The sequence below is a fragment of the Hippoglossus stenolepis genome, chromosome 9 (genome assembly GCF_022539355.2).
Source record: "Hippoglossus stenolepis isolate QCI-W04-F060 chromosome 9, HSTE1.2, whole genome shotgun sequence".
Classification (NCBI taxonomy): domain Eukaryota; kingdom Metazoa; phylum Chordata; class Actinopteri; order Pleuronectiformes; family Pleuronectidae; genus Hippoglossus; species Hippoglossus stenolepis.
The window spans coordinates 20,273,595-20,301,231 of NC_061491.1; the positions used below are offsets into that span (position 1 = coordinate 20,273,595).

A 27,637-nucleotide genomic window follows, 5' to 3' on the forward strand; every position below is an offset into this window, starting at 1 on the left:
TAGCTGAGATCATACCTGACGTTTCGACTACATACCTCATGGTAAAAAAAAAAAATACATTGCATTTTGTAATACAACATAAAGGTGACTCGGTGAAGGTAAAGGTGAATGAGGTCCTTGTCGCTTTAAAGGGTCCATTTCTCACAGATATGGGTCATTCTTTCTCTCCGTGTCTCGGCTTTTTTTTTTTTTTATTCCCCTTTACTGCCTTCCACTCGTGCCTTTTTAAAATTCAGTCCATATAACCGGGCACTTTACACTATTAAACCCTCCCTCACCCCGCCCCCACAGCAGCGCCCGGTGTCTGATGTGGAGACACAGGTCATTTGTCATCAGAGAGGGGAGCTCGAGGAAACAGCAAGCCCAGCATGGGGGCTCCAAACTGGGCCTGACAGCTCTCAATGCTGCGCCACAGAACTGCTGAATATATAGTCGAGTATAGTCAAGTAGTCAGGGGATGGAGCAGTGTCGGTATGTTTGCAAGTGTGTGTCAGTCCACATCACGGATGGCTTTGCTGTGAGTGAGTGTGTGTGTGTGTGTGTGTGTGCATGAATTTGTGTGTGTACATGTCTTTCTACGGTTGTGAGGAAAAGACTTCAGTGCAGGGACATTTTGGGCCAGTCCACTTTACTTCAAAGGGTTTTTTCATGGTTAAGACTTGGTTTTAAGGTTAGAATTAGAATTAGGTCAGAGTACGAGTGTCCTCACAACTAGGGATATATAAATGTGCGTGTGTGTGTGTGTGTGTGTGTGTGTGTGTGTGTGTGTGTGTGTGTGTGTGTGTGTGTTTGGGCCTATACATATGCTCGCCTGTTTCTGTTTCCTCTCTAGACGAAGCTTGACTGGGGACAAAGAGAAGGTTAAAGCAGAGCAGACTGCAGATAAGAGTCAGCTGTGCATTTATAGTGTAACCTGAACAAAATACGCACACACACACTCACATGCACACACACACGCCACACCACAACATCTACACAGGGTGCGGGGTTATAATGGCAAGAGTCATGCTCTGTTGTGCGTGATCGTTCCCAGTGACCCCATAAGAACCAATATGACTCTCATTACTTTCACACATAACACACCCACATACACGCATTCAGACTCTCATTACAAGTCAGGCCGAGGAGGAGGAGGAGAAGGAGGAGGCGCACAGGAGAAGAGGGACACTGTAAATGCGTTCTCAATCTCTTAACTTTCTCACCTCTCTGCATTATACATCCCAGCTGCGATGAGAGGACGGGAGCGAGGAAGGAGAGGAGGCACATATACACGATGAAATAATCAAGGAGAGGGGGGGTGGAGGAGAGATGCAGGGACACAGCCAGAGTGCATGATAGGGAGAGAAAGCAGGTAAAAGGATGAACGAACAATAGGTCGCCGTCTTTCAGAATGGCCGACCCCCACTGTGACACTTTGATAGTGTGTGCTTGTATTTTATTCCAGTGTACATGCAGATACTGTATTGATTTTGACTCGGAGGGGTAGGCGATGGCAGAGGGGTATTAAATAAAAGGAAGGGGGGAAAAGAAAGAATGAGAAAAATCAATTCCCACTACTTTAATGGCAGACGGCCCTCTGGAAAAAAAAAAAGGGGAGAAGAAAAGGAAACAGCGGAAGGAGAGATGTAGGAAGGAGAAGGGAAGAAATAAAATAGAGGAGTGTCGGTCAGCAAGCCGCTTCACTTGAGCCAGGCTGTTTACGGTGTATCTACTTTCTCTGCACCCCTGCCTCAGCCCACACTCCTTTTGTGGCTGGATGCTCTGCTCAGCACATTCTGCCTCTTTGTGTGCAGAAACTTCACCTTTCCTTCTGTTGTCAATAACTGCATGGCTACCAGAGGTGGGTGGAAAAGCACTGGGGCACACTTGACTGCACACACACACACACACACACGAGCAGACAGGTGAACAAAACGCACAACACAATAGCTCTCAAATGCCCGAGCCAATCGGGTTGAGAGCCAGTAAAACACTGGTTTTCTGTGTCACCAAAATGTCAAAAAGTGTGTGTGTTGTGTGTATATGTGTGTGTGTATATGTGTGTGTGTGTGTGTGTGTGTGTGTACAGTAGCAGTCTGTCCACAGGGTGTGTGTCCATGCAGAGTTCAAAACATTGCGTGCCAAGAATCACCCAGGGAGATCTTTTTGTGGGTCCAGCACGTGACCTGCAGCCTACCCCAACCTACATCGACAGCAAAAGCCAGACATCTACCACTTATCTGCCGGCAGCCCATCCTCCTCTTCCTCCTCCTCCTCCTCTTCCTCCTCCTCCTCCTCCTCCTCCTCACCCCACCCTCCACCCACAACCCCATCAACGACACCGGACCAGGCAAGCGTGAGAGACGGGCTGGCGATAGACACGAAATGTGGCACGAAATGCAGAAACGGAGCCCCTCAGACGTGCACATAAGAGTCAGAGCGCACAGGCGTCTCAGCCTTCCAGCCAAGCCTACAGTGTGGTTAACTCCTGGCGTGCCACGCAGGACCAGCGGCAGCTGTTCTTAAGAGAGACGCCATGACTGGATGAAAAAAAAAAATCTTCCTCGTGTCATGAAGCAACCGAGAGAACTATTTTACTTATGGCTAAATTTTTCTAAACAGCACAGTGGCCAAATTTCAAACTAAAATACCCTTTGTACATGATAATACACTACATTCAGTGTTTTTATTTTTATTACAGACAAATCATGGAACGAAACGAGAACATTTGCACTTTTATTCGCTTGTGAAAGGACAAATTATTTTATATGGGGTAATTCAAATGTCACTTAAAGGCAAGTTTGAGGCCACTTTTTAAAAATACAATTTTTAAATCAATTTGTCATGCAATATACTCTATCCAGATGGCTAATAAAATAACAGGAAAATTACATCTTAAAGTCCGCGGGTGGGTTTGGATAACCTTTAAATCTGCAGTGCGCGGGTGATCTCCTGCTACTCTGAAACACGTCCCCCTGACCTTCCAATTAGAGCTCACTACCCAACAGCGGCAACACACTAAATCTTCCCCGGGCTGCATGGTTTGGACACTGGCGTAAAACAGCCTGCTATAAAATCATTACTAGGCTGTAAAACATTGGAAAAAATACACAATTAAAAGACCGGCAGAGACGCAGAGAAAACAAATCCAGAATGAGAGGAATTATTCTGGGTGCAGATGTGTGGAAGTAAAACATTTACACAACCCGACACATTAACTTACAATTCAGTAGGTACCAAAGAAATGTTTTTGGACATAAAAAATTTGGAAATTACCACTGAGATATAAACAAGTCATACTCTAACAATGGACGTGTTTATACATAAATCCATATGATAAACTGTGACAGGCAAACAACACCACATCAATCTCGGATCAATTGCCTTTCCTGAAATTCTTATAAATCACAGCACTGTGAGCAAACACACGTGTGGCTGAGCTTTGCTGTGACATTTAATTAATTGGCTATTTACATAAAAGCTGCACATAACACAGGTTCAGACAAATGTACCGGAAAAAAAGACTGAAGCTCATCCACCATCAGCCATGTTTGTATTTATACTAAATTCCCTCCCTGGGTATTAACAGTGGCATTTCCTGATGAGACTTTTTCCTTGATAATACGCTAATTAGGGATAAATTGAATCTATCACTCTGTAGACAGGAGGAGCACAATTCTATTGCTTTGCTGCTGCACATAAACACATATAGGCATGTAGATTAACTGCACAGTTACATGTAAATATGTAAAAGTAAACCATTAAGTGAGGCAATTAAAGGGAGGGCAGAATGATAACACATCTTACCGCTGCGCAATCTAATTAGGGACACCGTTATAAGCTATTATATCACATTAATGACGTTAAATTAGAGGCGATGGGGGGGCTGGTGGGGGTGTCGTCTCAGACGAAGCGTGTAAAAAGGTCGCGGAGAAATGATTCATCCGACGCAGTCCCTTCAGACTGGAGTCAGGAATCGCAATTTAAAAGTGAAAACTGCGAGCGCTTTTGCGAGCTGAGTCTGCAGGCGGATCTGAGACAGTCCCGGTCCACCGTGGGAGGAGGATTCCCTCAATTAACTTCACAGTGAGACAGAGAGGGGTCTAATCCATACCTGCGAGTGCCGATAGCATTCCAGCACCGGCATGCTGAGCCAAGCTGTAAATAAATAAGCATATGAGCTTAACTAGGCAATGGCATACTGGCCCAGTCACATCTCCTGCTGCTGGACAACAGTGTCCTCCCTCTGTTTCACATGGGGCTCACGCTGATGTTTCTCTATCTTCTTTACCTGTTGATGTTTCCCCTCTCATTCGAGATGTCAAAACTTAATTTATTTGCATTTAAAAAAGACAAACCGCAATAAAAAGCTTTAAACCCGTTGCGAGTTCTTTTTTAATAAGATAAGGGCGAGTCTCTTCAGAATTTAAACACTACAAAACAGATAGAAAACATCCATTCTGGGGGACGAGTGCGAAAAACCGCTCAATGCAGCATTTAGCCCGTAGGAAGAAAACAATAAAGTAAATCAATGGTAAGCTTGTAAAAGCTGCGATTTTAGTTTGAAGAGGAGTGTCTAAATTAGAAATAACTGGGTAAATCCGGGATTAACAGGCCCTCTATCACTTATCGATCCACGTTTATTACTTTTAAATGTGGGTAATTGGAGCAAGTTTGGTGCAATCTCTGTCTGCATCTTTATAGAATGGCTCCAGTAGGTGTACGCGCCCTAAGTGCACTCGTAAATTGGTTTTATGAGTTTCTGAGACATATCGCTGCTAATGTTTCCACTCGACGGTTTTACGGCCACATTGTAGTGACTCGGGTGAAAGATACTTTCTAATATATTGCAAAAGTGACGGTGACTCTATTACATGAAGGAGACTCACCGGATGTTAAAGAACAAATAATTTCAAGTCTGTGAAAATGTGTTTATTAGTTGTTTATATGTGACCAGGCAGGATTAAAAACAACTTGAATATTTTTGAATATATTATTACTCTTATTGTAATTAAAAGGGAAAATACTCAATTATCACAAACAGACATATGAGTAACACACTACTGCGATTCAGTTTGTGTGTTTGTGCGCACCACGCACTAACGTATTGTTCTCCAGATGTTCTTCTCTTTCACCGCTCAGAGAAAGACTACCGGCATTCAGCCGCCTTTTCTATTTTTCCTCATCCCCGCTTCTCCCACTCACACCATCCGATCCCTCCATCAAAGCGGGCCACTTTGCCAAACATGATCCCTGCCTGTTGTGTATTGGTTTGGTTTCAAGAAGCGGATTAAACAGTTCCCACCAACTCTCTGATGTGGACCTTATCTCAGGTTTCTCCTGACACTACCAGTGCTGCGGTGTTATTAGAAGCTAAAGGGCTTTGTTATGAAACACAAAAGGCAGAGCTAGGCAGCAGTTAGTGAGGCTTTGTTAAGGGTCACAGAGGTGTTAAATAGACTACACCTGGGGCCGTGTTAACACCTTCACCTGAGACGTTCTCACTTCTATGGAGGCGTGTTCCATTCAGCGAGAGGAACTCACAGAGATGACGGGACGGAAGTTGTGTATAATGTAATAAAATCAAATATATTAAGCATTTTCTCTTATGTCACATCAACCAACTCAGTTTGTCAATAGATGCATGACCTCCTTGAAATGGAGCTGATCACTGCACGTCCCTGGAGGCTGCACTGATAATTGTTCTACATGGTTGTTGTGTCATGTCAGTGGCTTTCTGGTCTCCAGTGTCGGAGCAGGTCGCACTGAATTGGGTCCTAATAACAACCCGAAGGACTAAAATAAACTTCTATTTACATCAAAATGTAAAATACATAATGACAGATGCAAATAATGCAGTGAATAATGATAGCAAATGATAACAAGTAACTAATGACACATAAATACACACATACTGACTCATAGAGTGAAAAATAATAAGTAATTAATGGTGTTAATGAAAATAGATAAAGTATGTGAAGGTGTGATAATGCAAAAACAGTAACAGAGTAACAGAAGAGTTGTGATCATTGTTCCCCAGTAATAAAAAGGACAAAATAAACTTTTTCTTTTACTCTGTAATCAAATTCAATTCAATTTAAAAAATGTATGTGCCCACAGTGGAGCCCCAGAGAAACTTTGGGGGGGGACAGACCACATTCTGGGCCGGCTCAGCGTCAGGCCTTGTTACTCTGGATCCCCATCTCCTCTCCCTCCACCTCCTTTCATCCATCTCTTATCCCCCTCTCTTCTCCCCCCAGTCTAGTCTGGCTGGCCTACACACGCGATCCTCACGATAGCTGGGTCTAAGCCCCGTAAAGGCTAACACAGGCTCAGTGTAAAAACTCCTATAGAGGCCCACCTCCATCCATCTATCCCACTCACTACCCCGCCAATCCCCCCTCTTCCCTCCTTGTGCTGCCTGACTACACTTTCGCTTCGCATTACTTCTGCTATTCTAACTTTTCCACTTCTGAGCACCATCAATTATGCACTAGAATAACAGTGAGGCCCGGCTTGGCAGCAGGACATAAAGGCCGATTATGAGTGTGAATAATTCAGCCATCTTCGTGCCATGTTCCTCTTACCAGTGATACAGGCAGGGAGGCTTGGCCGCTAATGTACGACAGCAGACACAATCTGACCCGGCCTTAATGTAAGGACAGGTCTCTACTTCCCAGAGAAAGGAGGGGACGGAGAGAGGCAGGATAAAAAACGTGGCTGTCCTGAATTATTAAAGCAGCTTTGAACCTGATGTCGCTCAGGTTGACAGGTGTGTCACTGTCACAGACGTGGCGACTGACACCTGTCAGTGGGTTAACAAGAAAACTGGGAATTCAAAGCCAATCCTCAAAGAAATCCAGCCGGTCCAAAATAATTATGTTTAATAAAATCCTGAGGCAAACAAAGAGCACAAATTCTCATAGAGGAAACCTGTGCAGGACTGCGCCCTGTCAGCCATCCTTAACGTTTCCAGTTAAGGTCACAGACCTTCACCTCCATCACCTTCAACAACACGTCTACCTCCACTTCATTTTTTCATGATTTGCGTGCAAAGGATTGCAAGTGCTACTCTTCTCAGACATCACAAACAATGAATATTTCATCACTCCAGCCAAAGCCAAGCGCACGCTCTCTAAGCAAATGTGAGAAATATGATGCATCTCTTTTCACAGGCTAAAAATCTACTTCAACCCCGTACCTCATAAAAAGTAATACCACTCATACGTGTGCAAATTGTCAGGCTTTTCCACAAAAGGTAAAATGGCTAAAAGGGCCAGTTAGAATTTTCAATAACTGAACTGAAATTCAAATCCAATAAGTTTGAAGATAAATTATTTAGTGTTAAAAGTAATACTCAAGATAGATAAAAACTAGTAAGAGATGTTAAAAAGTATTCGATCGCATCTTACTGTAAGAAGTTATTTTGTTAAACGCTACATATTTTTGAGTGAAACAAAAAAATATCAATATATAAATGCAATTCTCAGAATTTCTCAAAACACAATAACACACATTTATAAGAGCAGCTGCAAATTTTAATATTAAAATATTAATTTAGAATTAATAAAATAAAAAGTGTATTGTTTATTTTAACCTGAAAAAAAATTGTTACCTGATATTTTGCTAATGCTTGAATGCTAATGAGGACCAAATAATTTTTGTATTCATTTTTGCACAAATTGTTGTTACTACTTTAGAAATGTCAAAAGCACATGAAGCACTAAACATCCAGGTCAAAAGCCGTTTGTGGAACAAAAAAGAAAGTTCCCTCACTCCCTTTTATTTGTGCTTCCGTTTTCCATGCTCGCTCTAATCCTGGCTGGAATGTCTCCGGTCGCGGAGTCCCGCGGCCCGAAGGAACAGAACAGCAGGTGAAACTGAACTCTGAGGAACTTGTCCCGCCTCACAGCCACTCCACTACTTCTGACTGAACAGTTCAACACCTCAAATAAACAAGAGCCCAAACAGCATGAAAGTAAAATATTTTCTGTTTTCTCTGAACCAGCAATGTGGGACAATAATGCGTAAACTTTTACAGTGTACTTTTTAAACTGGTTAGATTATCAGATTATTACAGATTACACATAATTTAATTTCCTTGAGAAGTTTATCCTTGCTGAGTAGCTTTTATTACAGTTGCCTGATTAATGCTTTTTTTTTCTCCAAATGTCTCTAATTCTGAACAAAAGCTGACTCAGACATGGCTTCCATATTTACACACACACACACACACACACACACACACACACACACACACACACACACACACACACACACACACAGACAGTAGCTCTATCATGGAGTTAAGACTTGTTTGTTTTTAAGAAGGATGATAAGAAAAGGAAAGCAGACAGAAAAACAGTGGGTGAAGAGACAGAGAGTGTAGGTGACTGTCAGTCAAGTGCTGCAGCCACAACATTGATCCTAATGCTGACAGTGGGCATGCTGTCACCCCAGCAGCCCCGACCCACGAACAAGGACAGTACAGTCTCCTGTCTCAGGAGAGAGGACGGGAAAGAGAGAAAAAGGAGGACAATATGGCACGTACAGCAAAAGAGCGGGAGGAAACCGACTGGCCTATATTCCTGGGATACTTGGCGGGATAAGGAACAGGGGGCATGAGCTGGTTGGGGTGTGGGGGTTGGATTAGGACAAAGGGAGGGAGTTATCCAGGAACAGATCTGATCCTGGTCAAACACGCTAGTTTCTCAGCCCAGAACCAAAATCAACCACTTCCCCGTCACCTCACCACACGAGGAAAAGTAATGATGGCCTCTCCGATCTAGTGTAGTGGTTGTTTTGGTTCTCAAAAGATTAGGGACATTAAAAAGTTTTGTGTGCATGACAATGCTGTTGAAAAACACACACTCCTGAGGATGTAGCCACAGGCAGCGCTCATCACCTCTGTTTATCCGGAGGGCTTAGGCCACTTTGGGGACTCCCCTTAAGTCTCACTTATCTCATTAGACCCTTAAAACTGATTAATATGAATGCCAGCAGAAACCAGCTCAAAGCATTCTTAAGAAAGGAGGGAAGGAGTAAAAGAAAAGAGAAGGATGGGGGGGGGGCGATTTTGGAGGAAGGGGTTTTTTTGTGTCTCCGGACAATGAGCTGATGGCTTTTTAAGCCTCTCAGTGGCTCTGGGTTAATACCCAGGGCTGCAGTCATGGGATAGGCCGCGGTTCAAAGGCTGCTGCACTCCAAGGCTCACTGCTCGCTGATTTAGAGGAAGAAAATAAATAAGCAGAATAAATACCACATCTCCTGCAACTTGAACCTCGCTAAAGAAATAATGAACTGCCCTATCCAAACAAGAGTGGTGTGTGTGTCTGTGTGTGTGTGTGTCTGCGTATATTTGTCAGACTATGTTGTTTGGGGTGTCATATTTGGTTATGTGGGATAATGTTCAGACTGAGCCGGACCAGTCAAGGCTGCGCTCATATGAGAGGAGAGGGTGAAGATGGCATTCATCACACGTTCTGGGGATCAATCGTTTTTTACTTCGGGGGAAAAAACACACTCAGTAGAGTTACACACAGGGAAACCGTAAACAAAGACAGACATACACACTCACTCACACACACAGACACACACATAATACAACTTTACAAAATGGGAAAACTATCAAGCAGCTCCCAGAGAAGCGCTCCCAGAGAATTGGGTCAAGAATAGTGCTGTGCTCTGCTGTAGTAAAGGGTGTGGGTTTCTGCTGTTTCATTAAAGCAGGCCTCGAAGCAGAGGTCAGTCCGGGATACACACACTCACACACACACACACACACACACATGCACATAAATATCCCCAAGCAGATGTATATGTGCACGAGTTGCCAGCAAACACATGGACATGGCCACATGTAGCCACACGAACATGGGTACCCACAAACGCAAAACACTCGCTCGCATGAACATCAAACCCAGATTGGACAGAGGACGTCAGATTCAGTTGTGTTCTACATTTTTAAACATGATTTATTATCCGCTCGGTTACAGATTCTTCTTAGAGCTCAGATCAGACAAGCATCTGTTGTCTAATGAAAGCCGTGGAGCCAGGGGACGAAATGTGAAAGAAGAGCTTTTCATGCCAAAATAGTCTCTGAAGTTCAATTTAGCTCATTTTAAATTTTGACATGAGACATTTTTTAATCTACGGTATGATAGATTTAGAAACAGTTTTAATTTAGCATTTCATTTTTGGTCAAATTCCCACTTAGCCTTATTAAAACCCCAGCCTTCAAACTGATGCAGCCAGAGAGACGAGCTGGGTCGAAGACAAATACAAAGGGATTTGTTTCAAAATGAGATATCGACTATGTGAACTGCAATCATGCATAATTATGCACATTATTCATCCCAGTGAAAGAAGATGCATCATTTTATGAGGACGAAAGGACAAAAGCAGCTCATTCTTATTGGACCAATTTGTCCCTACGGCAGATATATAGCATTTTGAAATGAAACCCTTCATTAAGCCGCTACATTACACACACACCCTGGCATTCCGACTGTGACACGTGCATCTCAAAGGAAAATTCACCTTCAAGGGCAACGTGTGCAATGGGTCACAGCAGATGAGACCAAGATGCAACTTGGTACCGCGGCTCCCAAGTAAACAAGGTCCTGTGTGTGGGAGTCTTCAGTGTCAGAGGAAACAAAGCAGGGGTCTAAACCTGAGCAGGCTTAATCCGGTCTCTGGTGAAAATAGCCCCGGTGTCACACAACCCACGGCCTGCAAAGACAACACCTCTTCAGGGTGAAGACCCCAGAGTTTGTCCCCTGGAGAACCAGCACCAATAAACCAATCACTGCCAGGGGCGGGGGCGGGGCGTGAGGAAGGGGGGTTGATGAGCTTGATGGCGTGGAAGGAGGCAGATGAGAGAGGATGGACGAGTTGGAAATGAGAGAAACCGCCACCTCTTCGTGTGTCACCCCTGGCTACTACATGCCTCTCCCCCTTGTGTCTGGCGCTCGCATTATACTCCTCCTCTCCTCCCTTTTATCTGTCTGAAAGCGAACTACAACTTCAGCTGAGCTCTTCTCCTTCTCCCCTCGCCATTCACGCTATCTCCCCCTCTGTCCGTTTAAAGCGCATGCATTACTTTAAGCCTCGGCTGTGGAGTGGACAGAGGCGGCAGAACAATGGCCGCCTTTCACTCTCCTGGCCCAGCATTTCAGGGGAAGGAGAGAGGTGGAGGGGTATTGGCTGCTAGTATTTTTCTCTACTGTCAATTCAAACAGGCTAATGAAGCTAGCTTATTATTAGCAAGTCCAACCACAACGGTCGACGTAACAAAGTGAAAGCAACATTGTCTGATTGTATTTATTAATTAATTCATATTAAAAACAAGGCCAAGCAATCAATTGGTCTTTTTGGCTGAATTCACGTCACCTTTAGACGTCTGTTCCAACGCAAACAAAAACACGAGAAGCCATTTAAGACCATTCACGACACACGTGTGAGGAGGTGATTTCACCGTGTCTGGCAAATTTTTATGATTCCCTAAAATTTTATATTTGCAGATATAAAAGTTCGGGAATAAAACCAGTGGATTCCAAACTTGCAAAGAGAAAACCAGTCTCTCAGCCGTCTGTGACGATGAATTACCTCATGAGTCATTTACAACAGGCTACAAGCCGTCAATTAGTTGGAGATGTGTTCTCTTCTGGGATCTATTCTCCACACTGCTGCCCAGCTAGAAAAACATCCAGCCTCTCCCCCGCAAGCCTCCCCCAAGTTAAATAAGGAAAACGACAGTGTAAGGTCCGAAGCCAGCCTCCCATGAAAGGAATTATCTGTGGAAAATGTGTCTGGCAAAAGAAAAAAAACAAAAAACGAACAGTCTCAATCGTTCCCGTCACATTTTCCAGCTGAAATCGTGAACAGTGACAGACAGAGAGAGAGAAAATAAACCCATCAGGTTTTGGCCCCTACTTGCTCTAGTGTGGGTCCTGTAAATCCAATATGACTTTGACAGTAAATGAGTTTAACGAGGTCAAATAAACCAAAGCAAAAAAAGGAGCTATAGTTTAAAATCAAGCAAATGTATGTAGCCTTCTCTCTATGACTGCAATGCTTTTGGCTGAGAAGCAGAGGGCAAAAGGGGCTATCAGACCACTCTCAGTAGCGCCACTTTCTGGTCAGGGGTGATAGATCAGCCGAGCGTTACTACAGTAACAGCTGCTTCTAAGCCTCCATCTTACAGAGGAGAGCAGAGGAGCTGAAGACGGATATGGTAGCGCCATTTTCAGCCATGAACGAGGACGTATCATGTACGACTGCTGGATTTTTTAGAACTGGTATTTTGGCCCCTGTTGGACCTGCAGCAATCCTGTATTCCTGTCAATCGCTCCTGTCGGGGGTCTTATAGAAACAGGCTTTTCCTTTCTATGATGGGAGTCAAATTAACCTGGCAGTAAAATAGCTCTTTTTCCTTCTCTGTCTACTATGTTCACATTAACCACAAATCTACTCGAGTGATCACAGCGAAAATACAACTTTGGACGGCATGTTCCCACAGCTGCTCTGGGGTGGCACAGAGTAACTTTAGGAAAAATAAAGAAACAGTTGGGGAAGGACGAACAAAAAAATAACTTTCCACAACTTTGAAATTCAGAGCGAAACTAAGGCAGCCAGAGTCGGGATAGAGAAGAAAAATGCCCCTGAATAAACACATGTATCTAGTTGGTCCAGCGAGCAAATAAGAGAAAAATATTTTTGATCATTCTCATGGTCCTGCATCAAGCTTTGCACATGTGGGTGTTGCATAAGCTGGTTAATACTTTATTGTTTCCAAGTCGAGCTATACGGAGCGTTCCGCTGCAGGCCCCGGCCTGAGCGAGGGCTAAAAGACAGATCGCTCCGCTGATAGCTGAGTTTCAGCGCTGCGTCTGACCTTGGAGGGATTACTCTGAATACAAAAACCTGGACATTAAAACCATGGTCCTCCCCCAACGCAAGGGAGGGAAACATGCACGATTGAAATGAATCGGCTGTTGAATATCGTCCATTAAAATAAGAGATCCTGTCCATGCTCTTTAGTGGAGAACCTAATAGATGATGGTATTTTAACTCAGTTAACCTTGGTCAGGCTGAGGAATATTATCTAATCATGAGCAAACACTGGGGTTGTTTTTCTATTATGTTCGGGAAATTAATCACCAAAATGGAGGTCAAAACCCTGTGTCAATTGTTCAAGAGTAAAATGAAATGTTTGAATATACCTTTTTATACAAACAAACTAATAAATCCCCACTGTTGAAGCGAAAAATGCTATATTTTAAAACAAATAATTAAATATGTATAGATATAAATCAGTAACTACTAAGGTAAATCATTAAAATAATATAAATAACCAACAATCCAGGCTTTCTTATAGTGTCTCCTCTTTATGTATATAGTCAAAGGCTTTTTTCTCTTCAGTATAATGAGCATATCTCAGACACCCGCATGTCCACCCCTGGCGACAGGGCTGCTTCTGTCCGCCACATAGCACCTCCACAAGGGTCACGGCCAAGAGTCATCCCCCTCTCCCACCGTACGCTGAGGAACAGCTGCTCTGCCAAGCACATTGACTACGCATTGACTACTGCCTGCTGGGCTCATTTTCTAGTTAATGGGAAGAAAAAAAAAATCTAATTTAAATGGAAAGTGCATTTACAGGTCTGGTGAGAAAACACAGTCCCATTTAGAGCTAATAAAAGTATTACGTCTCACAACACCATTATTGCAGTTTTCTGCTTTTTCTCCTGGCCGGGGCTGTGTGTTTATTTCTCTGCATCTTCTGCCTCTCGCTGTCTCTGCATGTGTGTCCCCCCCCACCCCCCATCCCACCACAACACTCGCTGTCCCTGCAGCTCGGCCAGCGCTCGTTGCTTGCCAGTGCCACGGGCATAAAAGAATGACAGAGCATGGGGTCATTAACGGGAACTAATCAGCCCACAGACTCCGAGAGGAGGAGGAGGAGGAGAAAGGAAACGAGAGGCAGAGCGGCGGAGTGAGTAAAACAGCTTAGAGCGAGAGAGTAGAAAAAAATGGACTAGCGTGGGGGCAACACTATCCACTTTAGAGATCAAATGTACATTTAATCATTCAAATTACAGGTTTCCAGCATTTTAATTATAAAATAAAACGAAATATTGTAATAGCATGATTTTCACATCTGTTAAAGTCAGATTGTTGTGCGCAACCCCACCTCCATGCGTACGTGCCTCAACACACACGTACCCACAAACACACACACACACACACATAAAAGCACAGATTGACGAGACGTTTATTCTCGTTCCACTGGTCTGTGACAGATAATGAGACGTCCAAAGGAGAAAGATGTAATTATTCTGGTATATGAGTCTGAAGGAGAGGAAACAAGCGCTATATGACCTCATGGCTCATTTGGTACTTTTCATGCCCATGGGTACACACACACATATGCATGCATGCTCAAACACAAAAACCTGCACAGACAAAGACATGACTGCAACAAAAGAAAGTTTGATACCAGCTACACAACTACTTCGTGCAGGCCTCCAGTTACAGTGCATTGTAAGGAGAACTGTGAAAACTACCCACAAGGCAGCGTGACAGGAAAGTGCTTCCCAGGCTGTTTGTCGCATTACAAATTATGCAGCAAAATACATATCACCTTGAGCAATTACCATGATCACAAACCAAGCCAAACTGTTTATGTTAATAACAACTTCCACTTCAAGGAGAGTTCCAGTTACGAGTTTGTCATTCACGGGCCAACTTTCTGCTTCGTTTATCCCTCATCGTGTTTGTGTGTGTGTGTGTGTGTGTGTTTGTTGTGTGTGTGACCTCCTCCCCGAGCTGCTCACAGAGTGCGTCTGACCTCTGCGTGTCTTTTTTCACCATCAACTGTGGAGGGACTCCCGAAATATCTAATTGTTTTCCGAGCACAGCGAGAAGAAACACACAGAGGGAAGAAGAAGAGATAAAGAAGAAGGGAGGGAGGGAGGGAGAGAGGGAGAGAGAGAGAGCGCTGAGAGAAGGGAAAACGGGGAAGAAGAAAGGGCAGGGCCGTCTCCTCTGCATTACAGCCGAGACATCATCAGAGCGTCTGTCTCCTCATTAGAATAAATATTCACAAGCAAAGAGAGTGGGCGCGATAGCAGAGTCCGCAGAGAGAGGCGTCCCTCTGTATCTCAACTTATTTCAAGTTAAAGGAACTCTCTGAGGACAGATTAAACTCCAAGATTCCTCTCCCAGCTCACCCTAAAAATATCACTGCTGATGGAAAAACCGCCAAGAAAATCTGTAACCAGATGCAGAAAAGGAGAAAGTGTGGATGCGTTAAAGAGATGAGTAAACAAAGTGGAGGATAAAAGTGTTATTCTGAATAATAAAGACGTTTCTGGAACTAGTTGTGAAACACAAGGCGGAACGAGGCCAGAATCAACAGCCAGGAAATCCCCTCCTGTCCCTATACCCACATCAGCAACACAAACACCCAGAAGAAACAACTGTGGCACAGCTCACGCACGTCACAATACTTTAGAGCGATAAAATTCCAGGCTAATGTACCGGTTGCTTGTAATTTCTGACCAGTGGAAAAACAAATAGAGATTAACAAGCAAAACCATTTTTACCATCTGATATGTCTGATAATCAAAGTTAAAAAGTCTCTACACCCATTTGGGTTTTGTCAGAAGTGACCTCTGGAGTTTCTACCCAACCCGTTTATTTTTGTCTACAACTTTTTAACACTTTCTCCACATCTTTTCTCATAAAACAGAGCAACGTGTGATGGGACTATTACATTTTCCCTTATTTAAAACATTTTCTTTTTCATTTTAAGCTTTTTTAACTTTTTTATTTGTAGTTAGATACCCACTAAAAAGTGAAATAGATGTGCCATTTTTTGGTAAAACAGTTTTTAGATCAATTTCATCTGATGTGAAATACCCCACTTGGGCACAATCAAAACTGATTTTAAGGCAAAATCCAACTTCAGTGTGGACAATTAAAAAAAATCTGTGGAAGCTGCAATTTCATACGTTGTAGAAATGAATGGTGACAAATGGCTTTTTCTGGAAAAAGCTAAAGAAGCCCTGAATGACTTTGTTCAGATCCCAACAAGAAAGACTGTAAAGGGAATTTTTTTTTTGGAATGATCCTTTAAGTTACCTGCTCACATCATTTAAGACAAATTACTTATTATTGATTTAAATTTATTACGCTCTTAACCTGAAATGTAACTTTGTGTCGGTTTGGGGCGTTCACAGTTTAAATAGTTGGAACAGCCGCACTCTTGCTGACTCTTCCTCAGAACAAAGGCGACGCAGGCCTGCCCGCCTTTCTACGGTAATGCATGAAGAAAGGGACTCAATATTTATCAACTGAGTCATCGATAAGACACGTTTGCCTTCTCTCGCTCTCCCGGTCTCCTCTCCGCTGTTATGTTACCTTTCTGGCTCCCTTCCCTCAGCCCTGCAGGGGTGAGAGTCAAACAAACTCTATTTAGAGTAAGTAGAACGGAGTGACTGGTGTTAGCCGCATTACAGCCTCCGTGAAAACCTGTTTCCTTTCCTCAGGCAAGTCAGAGCGTCAGAAACAGATGAGGCTCGGGAAGCTATCTATTTCTCCGATTTTACCGGGGACACACGGAGAGTGAAACGGTGAACGCAGACTAGTGGGTCACAAACTTCTTGATTCCTCTCTTCTCTCTCTCTCTGTCTCACAGTGTTAATGTGTCAGATCTGAGATTGAGATTTACTTAAATTCACTGACACTAGGAAAACTTGTCAGCACATCTGGAAGAGATCGAGTTAACTGAGCAGCAAGTCAAGTCAAAGCTTTTTTGCCCCCTCCCAAAAAAAAAACGTACACTCTAATTGAAGCAGGTCTATCAAGGGGAGAAATCAAGATTTAACTCAAAATTGTGTTTGCCTCCATTGAAGAAAGCGCTCCATAAATAAACAGCCAGGGTAGAGTCAGAGCAGAGACCCAGACCACAACAGTCATGGTCTATGGTATATCACGCCGAGGATCTCTGCACCCCTGCGAGACCGGCCCTGACTTCAGGAGAGCGCTCACACTCAGCCCTCCGTTTGTACCCCTGACCACTAATCGCTTCAAGCAATAAATCATGTTTTCCCAAACTTCAAGCTGAATATAAATAGTTGTACAACAAATTTGGCGTGTGCTATTAATGGCTTTGTGCACAGTCGGAGGGTGTAAGCGGAGGGTTTTTATTCAACAAACACTAAGTGTCGTTGGCAGTTTTGAGGGTGAAAGATCTCTGTAAACTCCGGCAGCAGTGTTTAGAGTTAATAAGCCCGGGACAAGGCCGTATACAGTCTTGACTCCGCGAGGGACTCTCAGTGGGAAATGCTGTGTCGACAAACACGCACACTGAACGCTGAGCCACTCGAGGCTGTCCGGGCAGAGAGGAGTTGGGAGCACATCTGAGGAACTCGAATTTTAACTCTGCTGAAGTCCCCTAGCGTGACCCCCTCGGAGTCAAGGGTACATCAAGTCTTCACGTTACTACTTCCAGAATTTTGCCGAGTCTTCTCACGTTGATTTAATATAAATAATAGAGTGAAAACAACTATTTGAAGTCCTCCACATTTGGAAATATTTAAATTATTTGAAAAAAAGCTATATTTATATTTTTTAAAGTGCAATAAAAGTTATAAAGGAAACTTGTTTATTGAGGGAAACTCTTTTGAGGGAAACTGTGTTCAACAGAGTGAAGGTTTTCACAACTTTTTAAAGGGTTAGTCACCAGTTTCCACACAGCGCAGCCACCACTGCCCTTACTTTAACGACACCCTCTCTCAGTTTTATACAGTCACTGCACTGGGTTTTATTTTCCAGCATTTATTTGCATTCTTTAGGTTTTTATTTTAGCAAATAAATCCGGGCCTATTATTCGACCAAATGTCACTGGATTCTTTTAGTTTGCAACAGTGTGCTTTAAATGTCATGTATTTAGAGGCATTACATTGTATTTTATTATGTTGCACAGTTTAAAATAACCCTAATGTATTGCACTGGCTGGAAAATATCTGAATTCATATTATTCATTCAAAATTAATAACAATTTGCTTGAGTTCTTAAGAGAACATCTCCTCATTTAAAAAGTCTAGTTCTATGACTATGTTAAGGATTAAATGTTAACAGAAAATCAACTTTATCTCCTTTAAGGGCCATAAACACTGACACATTCTCACCTAAAATCATCTTAATATTCCTCTTCAGCTTTTAAGTGTGTTTCACTTTATGGAGGCTAATTCCCTGCCCCTGTAATATTCATGAATCTCTTCTTCAGATACTTCTAGAAGTGCTGAGACCGCCGTATAAGCCCAGTAAATTGCATCAGGGAAACTGTACTGAATTTCGTGAAGCAGCTCTTTAATATTGACTGGCACGTTATGCTCTTGATGGCAATATTTACACTCCTTTCCAGTGATGAATCCACACAACAAACACACAAGACCCACGTAGAAAAGCTCACTACACCGGTCTAGACGTTTGGCCCGTGCGCCTACAACTGAAGTTTTTCCAAATAAAGGCACTGAGCCTTTTACGCAGACTGAAGTGCGGCACTGAAGGGCCACTTTTACTAAAGTAAATGGACTTTGTGGATTTTGTGCTGATGTGGACCGTGTTTGCCGTGTGGCCCTGTTGAGACCAGTTAGGCTCTGGTGTTAATGGGTCCAGTGGGGTTGTGTAAATATCCAGCCACCGGTGCAGAGAAACAACACAAGATAACGCTGCGGGGTTTTACAGCCTTTTACTGCTCTTGTCTCTGTACCTGTAGTGTTTCACAATGAGATGCTGGATTTTCCTCAGATCAGGAGTATTGACACAGATTAAAGCGAAGCAACTCAACACATGATCAGGCCTCATTACGCACGGTTCTAATCTATAGTCTCCTCGGGGGACGCGCTTTACGAGCAGCCACGTATTTACAGAAAAAAAAAGACAAAGTCGCCTTTTACACTCCTGCTCCCGGCTACGGGCTCTCTACCTACAGCTACTGGCATTATGCCCTCACTGCGGAGAATAAACACCGATGTGCTCCACAGCGAGAACCTGCGAACCCCGTGATCCATGCGGACGCGCGGAGGAGACGGACTACATCGCCGACTCCTCCGCGGTGAAGCTGCCCGGTGTGCGAGGCCACTTACTTGGTGTTGGTCCGGTTCCAGAAGACGGCGTAGCGGTCCGCCACCACTTTGGAGCTGGGCTCCTGGCTGAAAACACACATCAGCAGCACCAGGCAGACAAAGATGACCATTTCCACTTGCAGCATCACTACAGCGAAACTTCGGCACGTATTCCTCTTCGGTGTTGGGTCGGTCAGTCAGTCGACTCGTGTCGCGCGCTGCAGCCGGGACAGGTGACGGGTTCTCGTTCACATGTGGCCGTGTGTTGTTCTCTGGCGCAGTTTGGGTTGAGCGCGCGCACAGATAACAAACAGCGCGCGGCTCGGGGGTTAAAACGCAAAAAAGGAAAAAATGGCACAAAAAAGAATTGTGACCATTCAGGGGGAGACTGGAGATGACACTTGTTCGGGTTGAGGAGGAAAAAAAGCTACAGGAAAAAAAAAAAAGCACCAACGCGTCACTGCGTTTGTTCACTCTGATGCAGGGCGAGGGTCCAGATGATTCATGGGCTTTATTTCGTGCGGGGATGTCAAGCTCTGACAAATCCGAGGTGGGTCTGACAGAACGTGCACGAAACACAGAGATCAGCAAATGCGCATCGGCACAACAGGCAAGCGGTCTCCTGTGGTGTGGTAACGTCCCCGGTGTTCGGGCAGGTAAAGCTCCTGGATGCAGCCCGTGTCAGGGCGAGTGACAACTGCTCAACACTTCTTCTCCTTCTTCTTCTTACTCCAAAGCCAACGCGCAGGGGATGAGCCAGTCCGAGATGTGATGGAGAAGAGAGAGAGAGGAGAGAGAGAGAGAGAGAGAGAGAGAGAGAGGGGCCCTATGTGTCCAATGACGCCGTGTGGCGCACGTCAGATGTCCATGTTCTCCAGGCTAACTTTTTAAAGCCATACAATGAGTCACTGGCGGGTGAATGGCGGCGTCAGAGTCGCTCTCCGGCGTCAGGGGAAGAACAAACACACTTATCCTTTTCTCGGCGGTTTACCGGGAGGTGTCACGGCCGAGGTGGGGAGGAGTCCGTCTCGGTGTCGGAGGAGTCGGACGCGGCGTTGCCTTCTCTCATGCGCTTCTCTCCGCGGAGACACTTGAGTATGTCCACATCCCGAAGTGTCCTCCTCATATGTGAGCCATCGTGCGACGCGCAGGAATGGAAGAAAAAAAAAGCCTCGCGCTCTCTCCCCCATGTGCGTGTGCGCCGCGCGGTCTTCCTCTTCTCTTGCGTCTTATTTTTTTTGGGGGTTGTTTGGGGGTGGGGGTGTTAAAACGCCGGGACGCGCAGGAAGGTGCGGGGCAACAAGCAGGCAGCCTCCGAACGCCGACTGAGCGAGTGGGTTTGGTTACGGAGGAGCGGGGGAGAGTCCCATTGGTTTGGAAATATTTGAATGGGCGTCGCTCGAACAAAGTTCCCTCCCCCACCTCCGCCTAAAACCGAGCTAATTCAATTACTGAGAGGTAGAGCTGAGGGGGCATGGGGGACGCACAGGACAGGGACCCGCTTTTAGACTCTCCACTGTCAGATGCGTCCGATAAGTGCGCGCGGGGCTATTTAATTATATGCAAACGGACCAGAGAGAACCATGGCTCCAGTGACTCTGGGTCTCAATTCAATTTAACTCGATTCCAATCATTTTTTTTTCTAATAACAAAAATAGGTCTGTATTTAAATATATACAGATATATTTATGAATGGGGAAAATGATAAATAATTTTTTTTTTCTCTATCGTTTAATAGTATCTACTATTTTGTAAGTTGTAGTAATTTATAAAAAATATTCCTTAGAATTTATCTTTAATTATAAGGAATTCTACTCCAGGTCACATCTGTTCTTTTAGGAGGAGGAGTGCAGGCAGAGGGTGGTGATGTCTCTCAGCTGCATGTGGGATATATACATGTGCGTAATGCCGGGACACGACGGCCACGCAGGCTCCGGGGACAGGAGATGGATGAAGCGGTGCAGCCTGTTGCGGGGAGCGGACACGGAGCTGAAGGGGTCCGCGGCGCCGCTCCAGCGCCCCAGACGCCCCGCAGTGGCAAACAGGCGGGATAGCTGACTCAGCCGAGGACAAATCCAAGTTCGAGTGCGCGCCAGGGGAGCCGCGTCTGTCGTCGCCTTAAATCAGACAAGTGCTCACCGGGAGGATTTATGAAACTTTAGAAAATGAGCAGCAGGCCCCCAAAATTCAGGTGGGAAATCCCTAAAGAAAATAACTGTAACATAATTTCATGTGGATTCAGAGCGCGGAGCGTCTGGCTTCGTGTGTTTTTAGAAAGAGTTGTGATATTTCCCCAGATTTAGGAGTGTTAGGTGGAAAAGTCCATATGCACAGTATTGTTTTTAAAGGTGTGTGTGGTGAGTGATTAGTGATGAAAAATAGTTTTCTAGAAGAATGTGTCAACTTAATTTTCTCTTCTGGCCACTTGACACATAAGTAGAAAACAATGTGTAATTGTTGTATAATAAACACATTCGAGGTCAGGCACCATAATGTGAGTTGAAGTATTAATCCAATATACAGAAACATTTTAAAAAGCAAAGATAATTTATACAGGCAATAAAACCTGATTCTAAAGAGATTTTTAGATATTTATTTATTCTTACTTTTTTAAAAAGTGTTTGTCAGACAGAAGGTTATGAACAAAAATAAAGAAAGTAGTAAATTCATGCGACTTACATGACGGTTACATATATTTTTGATATTTGCAAAGTCAAGAAAATCAAATGCAGTTTGTCCAAAGTTCCTTTTCCGTGCTTGTGCAACAGGTGCTGTTTGCTGTTTGCTTTAGGAGGGGGAGAGAAAAGAGAGAAGGAAGGAAGACGGGAGGGAGAAAAGGGTGAGAGGGCAGCTAATATTTTAAGATAATCCTCTTGACCTCTTTCCTTGGAATGGTGTAAACTAAGGGCCGTTCACTTACGGCTATCATCACACAAGGGCACTTGCGCCACAACCACACACACACAAACATACACACACAAACACACACACAAACACACACACATGCACGCCATCACTACTACATCCACCACACAAACTCATGGTAAGTCTTATCACAAAAACACATTTTTTCAAGCATTTTTTTTTGCAACACGCACACACACACACACATACACACACACACTCAGACAGGACACTATCAACCACCAGGGGAGAGGGGTGGGGAGAGGTCAGCCTGGAGGTCAGTGAACATGGCTGTTTTCACACCCACTTTACAGCCATGACTGCATTCCACTCCTGCTGCGTCCCATTTCTCTCTCCCTCCCCGTCTCCCTCCCTCTCGCTCACGCTCTCGCTCTCTCCGTCTCACACACACACATACAAAAACACACTTGGTAACAAGCATATTTAACTGACGAGTGCACACAGAGTATACCCCCAGCTGCTTTCATTTTCTCTCGAACAGAAACAGAGCTTTCCCCCGCCATCCCCTTCTTAACCCGCTGTCACTATCATAGTGGGCTGCGTTGATTACTTCTCACGCGGGCCTATTTTCTCCCTCGCCTCCCTTCGCGTGTTCCGGCAGAGTGGTGCGACGATGGCTTGAACTCTATTTCCAAAGAAAAGAGGCTGGGTTTATTTTTCTGTTTGATTGATTAGTGTGAAGGAAAACAATACTAACACGGACTATCAGCGATCAAATGATGTGTTTTATGAGAGAGATGAGAATTTGAGCGACTGTCGTGCACATGGGCTTATTTCCCCTCTTCTTCACTGTCTCTTGCATCTCTTTCTTTGTTATTCTCTCTCATAAATTGTATTGCAACTCCTTTTCCTTCCCTCTAAAACCATTTAAATTTGACATTTTATAGTTCAATTCAATTTTGGCCTTGGTTCTCGTAATGCCTCTTTGATGCATAACTGGTTTCATCAAGGGGCTTCAATTTTTTAGAAGTCATTCGGACAAGCATCTGGCCTCAAGCCCAAGAATTTGCCCCTTTCACACACGGTGAATGGTGTACGCTCACTCAGCCAGGGTCACAGCAGGGTGAGATGGGAAGGCTGAGTAGGTGGTTCATACCCCCTTTTTTTTATTATGTTATTGTTCTTTTGCCAACAGGACAATTAGAGAGCACATCATCACACAGACTCATTAAAAAGATGTGAGAGTGTGCCTCAGTTTGTCTGGTGTCAACACGGCAGGTCAGGCATGCCAACAGCCAATTATTACCGTGAAAACCCAAAGGGATCCTTTGAACGTATTCTCTCAAAAAATATATGTCAATTAGAGGTTTGTGACAGCTACAAAAAAAAAAATGTCACTGTTTTTTGCAAAGCATTAATTAAAACTGTACAATCTAATCTCCTTTTCTCATTTGGGGATCTGCTGCATCCATTGTATGTGAATTTCATTAACCGGTTTATGAAATGCCCTCTCATCAAAACAGATATAAAACCAAAGCACAGACAAAGTGGCACCGTACAGGTATTATGGATGCTTTTAATACCATAAACCATAAAAAAGGAAACATTAAATCTGCTCTCAAGACACCTTTTAAAATCTTACAAGTGAAGTATACATATCCTTTTACTATGCACTGGGAGACATTGCATCCTTCCTAATGTTATGTCTGTTTACAGAGATGCAGGGCAGCGTTGGGATACAGTAGATCAAGCAGCGTAGAGGATCTGGGTAATGATCTATTCAGACTGTGTCGCTCCAAGTCTCATTGATATACAGCTCACACGTCCATAAATATGATGCTCTCTCACAATCCCAGGCAGTGGGATCCTTGTCAGCTGGAGTAACAGAGAGCGCTGCGCATGCATCGTGCCCCGTAACCCCATTCACACTATCATATGCTCCGAACTGCGACTGCAGATTAGGAGTTACATATGAGGAGAAAATAGGATTTCACCTCTTTGGAGCACAGATGAGAATTTTTCATGGCTAGTTCAGAAGATAATGGTCATAATTCTACTTTATGCACGAGGAAATAGGTTCCAGTAAGAGTTACAAACAAGCCCCTGGGTGTAGTTGTCATTTGATCACATAAACTACTCCCAGACATGCACTGAAGTTTGGTCATTATCCTGAAACTTTCTGTCTGGCTTGTATGTAATGAAGAAAATGTCCCAGTTAGTTTGTCAGGACATTTTCTGGAACTCTTCCTTCCAGCTGCCTTGTAAAATATCCAGAAAATGTCCGATTGAGCCCGTGTGAGAATACAGCAGGAAAATGTCGGGAGAATTCACAGCGAGCGTCTAACACGTGACAGAAGGAAAACAAAATAAACAAAACAATCACAGATATCTCAGAATGAAAAAGAGGTGCCAAACACGTAAAAGATGCCAATCAAGAGGAAAGAGGATAAGATTCAAGAGCCTTTTGCGATAAGGGCCGACGCCGGTGTCCTGTAAAACAAAACCAAAAAAATGATTTCTGCAGCGGAATTTATATCTCCTGCCTCCTTCATCACCTCCTGCCTTCTCCATGTGTGAACGGCAAACTCCGAAAAAATGTCGTGGCCCAATTTTCCGGCACATTTTTTTCAAAACCTAAGTGTCTGCATCCTTTATATTCATAAACTTGACACAAACCTTTCTCATTACATCTGAGCTCATCAAGAACATTACCTCCCCTCTCTGTCTCGCTCCCTCACTCGCTCTTTATTCTCCACCGCCTCCCTCTTTAGGATGCATATTAGATTAAAGATTTTATTGTCACACTCAATGCACTTAGAGCATTGGCAAACTAAATCACAGGGAGACAGCATGTCATAGAAGAGACACCTTGGGTTGACTAAGTCATGACGAGCCAGCACAAATCGATGAGAGGGACTAATCGGATGTATCTGCTGCGACGGCGACCTGCCCTGAATCCAAATGATGGACACCAGATGGGGACTGATGTTGCCATTAGTACACCATCGGGGCAGTAGTCGGAGCGATGTAAGGACAAGGGCTTCCTATTCAATGAGGAATCAGGTTTTCAATAGTGACAGCCAAGGTCCCTCTGTTCATAGAGAGAAAGCAGGAACCTACGGTGGTGATGGCTTCCCGGGTGCTTGTGCAGAGGCAAGAGATGGAAAAGGGAACTATTCGAAGACAGATTTTGTGTGTGGGCTTTTATTCCTTTGAGGCCCAAATGTCCACAAGGATAAGGCGGGGAAAAGGACAAGGACAGAAAAAAGTTTGAAGGAACTTCCAAACTTAAAAAGATCATTCAGACTCACATGACTGTTGAGACAATGATTTTTCCAGGATTCAGGTTTGGTTGAGTTTGAGTCGGGCCTTTTCACCTGAAGGCCCAGACCATGGCCCCAAACAAGCTTCATGTCTGTGGTACATTGTTTACGTTTGATCCAGTTAGTTTTTGTTTCATTTTGCAATTTAGGGACAGCACAAAATAATTTTGTATTTAAAAAATACGTCCTGCATCATCACCTGTGTGAGCTTTTAATCAGTTTGCAGACGGACGTGTATCGGACGTAGGTTTGTTGTCAATTCGGTGGGTAGTTTTTCTGTTTGAATGGAGAAACTGTATAATCTGGTTAATTTTGTTAACTCAAAATGTCATTATGTTATTACTACCAGCAAAAAGAACGTCCTTGTTGTTCAAACATCATCGTTGGAGGCGAAGACTACAAGCAATCCTACAAGTAAGCAAGACTACAAGCTGCTTTCAATTCTCTCGTTTTTCTATTGTTTAATGCTGTCTCGGTTTCCTGCAATTAGCCAGAAAGTCTGAACTTTCCCCCCAGAAAAGTTTTCACACTGCAAACAAACCAAACCATGGTTCAGTTTGCTCTGGACCGAGACCACATCTGTTGGTCGGACTGAATTTATTGTTCGTTGGTTCGGACTGTCTTCAGAGATACCTTTTCACGCTTGTCATTTTGGTTCAGACTAAACTGAAAAGTCAGAAGGTCTGGACCAAACTAGGCAGGTGTGAACGAACCCGAATACTACCTGATAAAGTTCAGGAAAGACTGCAGTCATGATTTTAAAAAAGCAACGCTGACTGTTGATATGTGTCTGATGTCCAAGTCAGACGCTTTGGCAACCATTGCACTTCTGTCCGTCCTGGGAGAGACATCCCTCACATGTAGCTCTCCCTGAGTTTTCTACATTTCATTCCCTTGTTAATAGGTTTTTTGGTAGTTTTTCCTTACTCCTTACTAAGGGTTAGTGATGTCACACCAAGTTAAGCCCTATGAGACAAACTGTGAACTGTAAATTTGGCTTATACAAATTCAATTTGATTGATTGATTGATTGATTGATTGATTGACTTTGCACAAATGCAGATTTTGTTACAGACCCAGGACAGCTGCTGTTTACAGTATCTGTGCTCGGCTTAGCCAAGTAGTTACTGGCATATTTACTGTACAAGCATCTTGGTATTGATCCTCTCATCTAATTCTCTTTAAGAAAGCCAACAAGAGTATTTCCCCAAAATGTCCAACTATCTCTGCGTGGAAATCTCTTTCATTCCATCAAATTATACAAAAGTTCTTTGCCTTCACTTAAGGATGATCTAGGTCCTCAATAGAAAAAGACCCGGGAGTGTATGTGCATGTGTAATGTATGTGGGAGTCTCTAGGCACACGCATACCTCATATCTGTGTATTTAGACTTAATCATACACGTCTCAGAGACTTTTGCTTTTAAAGTCTTATCATGTATCTTAAGAATAAATATTCCAAAGAGCAGTTTTACTTTCTTGGATGAATGAGAGTGTCCACACAAGCTCGTTTCACTGGGGGAGTGTGGGACATACCATCAGCTGATAAAGCATTAATAAGAGCATTCTTCATTCTTTAGCTGGACGTTATCAGCCAACACTGGTGTGAAAACAGCTGTTTTATGTCTGACCTACACCCAGTTTCTCTGCAGCCTTACAGTAACACCGTGTGATATTTCCCTCCCATTCTGTCCACAGTTAGATGAATGAAGGCTCGCTCACGCACACACACACACACAGAGAGAAACAGCCCGCTGGCCCACTAAATGTTTATTCAGTCCACAACAAAACAGTTTGTTTCTTTATGTCTGTGTGGGTGATGCATTATGTTGTGCGATATTTTATCACACTGCGCACTAATGACATCAGCTCCAGCTGAGCGGAGCTGTGTGTGTTCCCAACTTTAGGACAACAAAGTGTATAACTCTTTGTGCGTCCACATGTGTGTGTTAAAAACATATTAGCCACAACAGTATTGAGTTATCTTTTCTTGTTGCTGTTTTAAACCCAACCCTTCCCATTTATTACCCCTGAGTGTATATTACCTCTAGTGGGCGAGCGCAGGGTTAATGATTAAGAATACATGGCATTGTGGGGTTTTATCCTCAGATCTAATTCAGAGACGTCTAACTTATCCTCATTACATGGGGCCTGTAGAGGAGCAAATGACAAATCACAGTATGTGATAATAAAGGTGACACTGTGAAAATCCCTTGGCTGGGATCCATCTCATCATTATGAGAGCATTATGAATGGATGTAATAAAAGTGAATTAAGACAGGACACCGCTGATATAGATATTATGAGCACATTGTCCCTTCCCTAATGTGAACAGC

The 27,637-nt window shown here is 43.7% G+C and overlaps 1 protein-coding gene across 2 annotated transcripts in view; it reads right to left on the minus strand.

The window, feature by feature from the left end:
• efna5b (ephrin-A5b) overlaps positions 1–20,328 on the minus strand; it is a 99,663-nt gene extending 79,335 nt beyond the window's left edge. For both annotated transcript variants that reach the window (XM_035166116.2, XM_035166115.2), the window contains exon 1: positions 19,137–20,328. In XM_035166116.2, coding sequence (XP_035022007.1) covers positions 19,137–19,261 — 125 coding nt within the window. In that variant the 5' untranslated portion in view covers positions 19,262–20,328. The remainder of the gene's footprint in view (positions 1–19,136) is intronic.
• Between the last annotated feature and the right edge of the window lie 7,309 nt (positions 20,329–27,637).